The 7,662-nt window shown below is 46.2% G+C and overlaps 1 protein-coding gene across 3 annotated transcripts in view; it reads right to left on the reverse strand.

The window, feature by feature from the left end:
- The window catches only part of WRN (WRN RecQ like helicase), a 29,173-nt gene extending 21,728 nt beyond the window's left edge, over window positions 1–7,445 (reverse strand). For 2 of the 3 annotated variants that reach the window (XM_048304229.1, XM_048304228.1), the window contains exons 1-5: window positions 7,022–7,444; window positions 6,492–6,599; window positions 5,618–5,733; window positions 4,483–4,628; window positions 1,557–1,705 (exon numbers count right to left, since the gene is read on the reverse strand). In XM_048304229.1, coding sequence (XP_048160186.1) covers window positions 1,557–1,705; window positions 4,483–4,628; window positions 5,618–5,733; window positions 6,492–6,581 — 501 coding nt within the window. In that variant the 5' untranslated portion in view covers window positions 6,582–6,599; window positions 7,022–7,444. Of the gene's footprint in view, window positions 1–1,556; window positions 1,706–4,482; window positions 4,629–5,617; window positions 5,734–6,491; window positions 6,600–7,021 lie in introns of all 3 variants that reach the window. The other variant, XM_048304230.1, reaches the window with a different exon arrangement.
- Between the last annotated feature and the right edge of the window lie 217 nt (window positions 7,446–7,662).

A 7,662-nucleotide genomic window follows, 5' to 3' on the forward strand; every position in this document is an offset into this window, starting at 1 on the left:
CGGGGACTTATCTAATAAAAACACAGGAACGTTAAAGTGTGCCTGTGAGTGTTGGACATCTTTTGTCAGCCTGAAGACAAGCACAAAGCAGAAGAGCACAGCTATAGCCCACGCTAACCACTATTCTGAGTGCTGGGAAGCAGCTCATCCCAAGTCTCCAAAAGCCACCCCACCATGCTGCTGCTTCCAAGTGCTTTTGCAATCCCTTAGGAATCACAGGTGCTGCACACTATTGCCTCGAGAGCCAGTTTGGGAAACTTTGCTTCAGAGCCCAAGGATTCAGGCCTCACAAGCACAGCCTGTTGCTATTCCAGCTTGGAAAACATGCACAACTGTGGGGCTGAACAGCAGCAGTGCAGCATTATCATTGCTCATTGCCTTCAATCTGGTATGAAAAAACCCTCCCAACTGTTCTTTTTAGGCTCCCCCAGCCCTTCCCCTCCCTTTGTGCCATTATATATAACCCTGTTCTTTTGTTCTCTTTCAAGTTTATTTTTGGTTTGTTTCCTCTTTAGCAGAAGACTTTTAAGCTGCTATCAGAGATCACATTGCTCATCGTCGTAACAAATTATCCTGAGTTGAACGACAGCAATAAAAAAAGGGGGGTGACTGAGGAAACTCCAAATTTGAGAACTAACAGCTCCTCTTATTGCTTGAGCAAAACAGTTAATTTGCACCATTTCCAATGCAGTAGGAAGCAAAACTCTAAAGTGGCTGGTATGGAAAGCACTGCTTCAAATGCTGGTGCCGCATCACAGAAGGAATGAGAAATGCGTGGAGAGACCAAGCACAGGTAAAGAAAAGCCTGGTGCATACAGAAAGAAAAGCTTTAAGGGATGTGCTAGAAATAAGAATGATTTGGAAGACAATCAACCTTTGGCTCCCTTCCCCAAAAAGACAGCGCAGGTGTCCCTGCATCAAACAATCTCTGAAACAGAACTGAAATTCAGGGTGTGCCAAACACAGCACAACTTGTAAACAACAGGTCACCGGGTGCTGGAAACTGCACCCACACCAGAGCTGAGGTGACACCAGCTTGAGAATCATGGAAATCAAGGTATTTCTACAGCTCCAGATTGTGTGGCAGAAACACCTCTGCAGGGAGGACTTCAAGGAAGACCTTGATGCCTCCCTCCAGCACCCAGCAAGCCATGGCAGCAGGGCCACCTTCTTGTACATGGTTTATAAGGTTCAGCCATTGCTGGGACAATGACACCACTGCCAGCAGAACAATCTGGCCATTTCCATCACTAAGAATTAAAGGCAAAGCACTTGCAGCTGAATTCAAAAGCTACATCTTGTAAACACTAGAAGTGAACAGACCCAAAAGGTGACAAACGTTGATTAAAAACTGGCTCACTGAAAGACAGTACTTAGTTCTGCAGGCTTTGAGAGATGTTTAAACTTAGTTTCTAAATAAGTTGCAAGAGATCTCTGCTTTATTCCACAGAACACGTTTGCTATCGGAATTGAACTCCTGTGAAGACAAGGAAGCCCCCTTTTGCACAGCACAGTAACAAGACTCCCTCCCACAACAAAAAGGTTTTAAGTTTTACTTTCTCATTAGCAACGTCAGCCAGATCCACAAAGCTCTTCAGCTTGATTTCAAAGTCACTCATCAGCTTCCATTGATCTCCCTCAATTCCTACGCCAACCTTTTTAATTGTTTCATCTTCCAGCAGCCTTTTGAGTCCCTTGGGAAAACCTAAAATAGATTAAGCCCAAATATAAGAAACTAAATACTGGAAGATGCCAGAAAGTCTAATGGAAATGACAAACTCCAAGCACAAAGGCCATCTGCAAAACCCTGTGCTGTTAAAGGAAAAGCCACCAAAGTTCCTCTGTTTATGTGACCTCTCCCTGGAATGACTGAAAACACCAACTGGTGGTGATGGATCATCTGCAGACAAGCAAGAAGAAAATACTTGAAGTACACAAAAGCAACCTGAAGACAAGCCAAGCAAAAAAACCCCCAAAACCTTATTTGTCTTTCTGATTGTTAAATCACATAACAAAGCGGCAACCCCCCACTGGAAAAGATACTTCAATTCTCAAAATTCAATGTTCATGACATGAAATCAAATATTATTTTACTATTTTCCACATCGTTTCTTCGCAGTTTTTGCTATTTCGCATTTCTGGGCAACAGTTTAAACCATAAGCATGGGAGAATCATCAGGAGCACAGATTCTCTGGAGACACACTCAGAGCTAAAGCTGGGCTGCTCCAACAACAGCATTTGGAAAACAGAATTCACCAACCAGATGCTGTGCCAAGCCCAAACATGTCACTCTTGTCAGCAAGCAAAAACCCACAATGTTCAAAGATGCACACAGATACTGAGCATTATATTTTGATTTCTCCCAAATTGATGGCACAGCAATCCTGGATCAAAGCGTATTTCCAAGCTTACAGGACTGAATTAAAGCAGGCAGCTTACTCATCTCGTTTTCTACAGGAGGAACAGCCACAGACACTTCATCCTTGAACAATAACAGCCTTTTCCTCCCCTGTGTGTTTGCTCCCATTTAAAATTCAGAGCATCTTATTTAAATCCATACCTTCAGGACCCCACAGCTGGATACCCTGAATTAGTCTCAAGTGCAAATCTAGTACCTGCAAACACACAGTACTGCACAAGCACAGTCCTCACCTGCCTTGGTTTTCACTCCAAACATCGCCTTTTCTCAGTCCTGCAATATGTATTTATGTACTTCAACAAACACTTGGCATCACTGATTTTATTTCAGCACAATTATCTCTGCCCTTTGATGGCTGCTGCTGCCACTGTACAGGTACATTTGCAGCTGCTGCCACAGTCGGCTGTGTTGTGGACTGGGAAATTGCAGGTCCAACCCAAAGCATTAAAAAATGACTGGTAAAAACCCCCCAAACAGTAGCAGCCTGGTGCTGTGAGACGAAGACAGACTACAGCATTCCCAAAGCATGTGAGCCACTGCGAAATACGGAAAATCCTCCACAAAGGAGGTAGAATTCAATCAGATAAAAGCCTGCAACATATGCAGCTGATTTAATATACAAGGGATTTTCACCTGAGGGAGTCATCATTAAAACCTTCAAGGATGGGCACTTCCCAGTGGAGGAGGACTCGTGCCCCATTTCCCGCACCTCATTCCTAAAAAACGGACTAACAAAAAACAAAACCCAAAAAGTCTAAGTTGAAGACTGCGCAGAAGCTACAATCTGAGAAACAGGTCACACTTGAATACATCTGTAAGGAAATAAAAAACTACTAAAAAATGAAAAATTATGAACAATCTTCCCAATAAATAAATGTGGTTTTGTCATTTATACACAGTCTAAGAACTCTCAATTCCTCCTGTAGGAGAAAGTTTTTTTGCTCGGACTTACTGCTTTTTATTGTGATTTGGCCAGCATTTCTGAGGATCAAATATATTGCCATAATAAACAGAAATTGGCTCTGGTTCCTGCTCAAGTCACTCAGTTCAAAGTGCATCTCCCATTGGCAAGAACAGGCATTCTGGAAAATCATCCAGAAGGAAACACCAGCTTCTGCTGCAACACAGCAGCCCACGTGCAGCCACATTCGGCATCGGCACACAAACATCTCCCCTGCCAGAATCAAAAGCATTTCAGCTCTTCATGGCTCTTCTTCCCTCAGCTTCCTCTCCTCACATCATTTTCCTTTGTGCTCTCGCGCCTCCCTGACGGAATAGCCTCCAGCAATTAAATTTTCCACCCCATTTGCTCTAAATGACAAAGGATTGAACACCAACATTAAAATTATCGCTATTATACCTCAGCGTGAGTCCCCCAGGGAAATCAGAAACCTCTCACAGGCATAGTTTCAATCTAACATTTTAAACCAAAGGTTATAAAATTGCCGTCTCCTTCCCTCATCCCTATTTTCCCTATTTGGAAGCTTTTATTCACATCCATAATGAATTCAGCCTCTGCTAAGCACACCCCCTTCTCTCCCCACAGCTGCATCACACTGGGTACCCAGCATTCTTTCCCAAAACTGAAAAACCAATGTCATATAATGCAGGTATTGGGAATAAACAGCACAAGAGTCATCATTTTTGAGGCTTTTTGTTGAAGCCAAATGAAAAAAAAAACCAAAAAAACACAGCTTGCTCTATTTGTTTATTTTGGCACTACACAAAAAATTCATTATAGGAGCAGGGAGTTAAATTTTTAAAACTGGAATAAAATATTCCCTCCCAGACAGAAAAATAACCCCCAAGTAAGGCTCTTTTGCCCTGTTCAGAACCTACACCCTGTTTTCATGCACACATGGCAAGCTAAGATTGTCTTAACACATGGGCATCACTCAAAGAATAAAACCCTTCATTTTAGGGGGGAAAGGGGAGAAAAAGGTTGGATTTTTACTGTCCCATGTAGTAGGATATATTAGCCATTGCTCAAGGCTTAAGCTCAAACTTAATCACAAGAAATATCAAGCAGTTCATGCCCTAAATAAGAGAGGAAGTACAGTACCTGCCATGGAGGAGACGTGAAACAGGTAACACTTGTCCTCAGTGACACACATCTGGATTACAGCTGTTTTGGCCATTTTCCCTTTCGTGTATGATGGTGGCCATTCAATGTCAAATCCAACAGCAGCCCCATCTGATAAACTCTGCCTGGAAAGGAGCAGACAGCCCTCACATTTATCTGTTGTTCTATCAGCATTTGAAACACCAACCTTGAGCCGCCTTACACGAAGACGAAAGGTGCACCGGCTGTGACTCTCTTGATTCCACGTGTGCAAGGCACAGAAACCATTTCACAGCACAGACACTTTGTGCTGATCCACAGAGCCACGTGAAATGCTTCAAAACCCTGCAGATCTGCTGGCAAGCAGTAGCACATTTTTTATGAATAACTGCAGGTTGCGGGTGCAGAGAAGGACAGGGAGAGGCCGCTCTGCCATTAGCGGCACGGGCAAAGCAAATGCACCAAAATGAACTGATTTGCTACCAATCAAATCAGAGCAGGAAAATGGGAAACAAAACCATCTGAAAACACTTTTCCCACACCACTCCCTTTTTCCCTGGCTCAACCAGACTCCCAAATTTCCTACCTCTTCCCCCTCAGCACCACAACAGGGACAGGGCCTTTAGCCCCCCGCTACTAAAACTTGGCCACACAGGCCTCAAGGACAGCCAGAGGCAAAGGATGATGGAATTGTTTTTATTCCCTTGAAAGGTTCTCCTTGAGTCACCCCATGATCCCTTGAAAGATAGTCCTTTATTTATCCCACAGCACTGGAAGTTTTGCACAGATTTTTTTTTTCCCTCAGCAACATGAGCTGTGCTACACAAAAAAAGGGGAAAAAAAATAATGTATTTGCACCTCAAATTTACGGTCTTTTCTTTAAACACACAGTCCCAAGTTAGGAATTAACACTTCTCCATGAAGTCACTGAAGCTCGTGGAATTATTCATACTGTGAAAGGCAATGAACCTGCACTAGAGCCTTCACAGCCTCTGCTCTGAGGGACTGAAAGATGGAGCAGTGGCATCTCCCACCAACAAGGCCAAATGGGAAACTATTCCCAAGAGCCAAGTCCCTTCCAAAAGGAAAGGAGCACTCAAAGGAAAGAAGAAAAAAACTGAATATGAGCTGCTACCTGATATCTTCTGAGAGAAGGGAACAGTCACTGGCTTCGTAGCTATAAACAACAGAGCCAGAGAACTCCAGGAATGGCAGCCCATCCTCCAGAACACTCCTCTGGATAGCAGGCTTCTGGCAAACGAAATTTGGGAGAGATCTGGTTACCCACGGCACCTGTCCTCAGCAGGGACATCCATCCCAGCCAGGCTCACACACACCCTTTACCAAAACATTTGGGTTCCTGCCCCAACATCTCTCACTGAGAACTCTCTGTTCACTGAGCACTCAGTGAACAAAATGTAAAAGTTATTACTGTTCCACCTGATAATTTTTAATATCCAAGCTACTAATCATTTATTAATCAACTAATCATTTACTCCCACTTTGTGGAACGAAAGCTGCTGGACTGAATCCTCTGCTTTTCCCCCTCATTACTTACTTTTCTAACTGTTGAAGCTGTTTTAGGTGTTACAGGGATGGTCCCTTCTTGTGGGCATTTCTATACTGAAATGCTCATATGCACAGAAGACAAAAAAAAAACAACCCCAATGACACAGTAACACTTATGGGACATCAAAAATTGATGAACAATTAATTCACCTGACACATCTGAGCTGCAAAGCCTTCTGGAATATTTAACGTGTGAAGAACATCTCAAGGGCCTTTCCAGAACCAATTCCCTTGCCAGGCCACAACTCGAGGTCACTCCCTTTGGAGCTCTCAAACTATATGGATGAGAAATCCCCCGTCCTTGCTGATGTAGAATCCACACTCCTGGGTGAGCAGCAGGAACACCAAAATTCCCTTACAGGCACAGGCCTAACTAAAAGCAGATGCTCCAAAGTTGGGATATTATGCAGCCTGCAAAGCACCCCCGAGCCATGACCTACCTTTTTATGCTCCAAAGAAGCTTCCTCCTGGCTTTCTGTAAGCATCCACTGGGGATATTTATCCTGCAGGCCAGCGGTTACCACATCCATTCTTTCCACATTCCACTTCTGCATTCAAAGAAACAAAAAACAGAAAAGAACAAGAAATTAGAACAGTCAGCAGCTTATATGGAGATGAGCTGTCACCATCATCAGGCCTGAACAAGGTTACGGAAAACTTTTCATTTTCTAATTGATTATCAAGGCTAAGCAGAACTTTTCCCTTGGTGTGCAGCAGCACAATCAACTGCCCCCTCCATTTCAACTCCAAAAAGGATTTTAACACTGAAACAGAGACATGGCAACAGGTCTCCTTTACAGCCACTCAGTTCTTCCGACTGGGACTGCCAGGAACAGAAGAGAGCAGTGCAGAAGCAGGTAATAAAGGGCACCCTGCAGCACCCACAGCCCCCAAAACCAGCTGGAAGTGCCAGAGCACCTTTGGCACCTACACACGATCCTGCACCACCTCCCACCGCAGCATCACCCACCTGCGCAGTGTTAAGCCAACCCCCGGCACTCGGGACCGCTCAGCATCCAACGGTAGGCGGCCATCCAGCTCGGGACTCCTCGGGATAAGCAGCAGGGGACACGGAGCCGCCGACAAGTCCTCACACAAAGGGTAACGCGCCTTACTTGCCACAGGAAAGAGCACCTTCAGCGCTGGGCAGGCAGCCGGGACTCCCTCGGAGCGGCTACTTCCCAGTACCTCCTGTCCTCCACACCGCTGCCCTCCTGACCCCGCAGTGCTCCCAGTACCTCCAGCAGTGCCCTCAGCGTTTCACCTGTTGTCCCTCAGTGCCCCCAGCACAGCAGGCCGCGGTGCCGGCGGAGCCCGCAGCAGGCCGGCAGCGGCTCCGAGCGCTGCGCAGGGGCTCCGAGCGGGTTCCTTGCGGCGGCGCCGCCGCCTCCCCGCGCCCAGGACCGCAGAGCGCCCGGCCTCCCTCACAAACGCCGCGCTGCGCGCACATTGCGCGTCACCCCGCGTCGCGCTCCGGACACGTCACTGATGGCTCCCCTCACCCCCCCGTCTCCGCTCAGGTTACCCGAGGTGACGCGCACGCGCAGTGCAGCGGCGGCCGCGGGGCACTGTGGGTGTTGTAGTCCCGCGGCCGTGAGGGCCGCGCACCCC

Source organism: Corvus hawaiiensis, chromosome 5 (genome assembly GCF_020740725.1).
Source record: "Corvus hawaiiensis isolate bCorHaw1 chromosome 5, bCorHaw1.pri.cur, whole genome shotgun sequence".
Taxonomy (NCBI): Eukaryota; Metazoa; Chordata; class Aves; order Passeriformes; family Corvidae; genus Corvus; species Corvus hawaiiensis.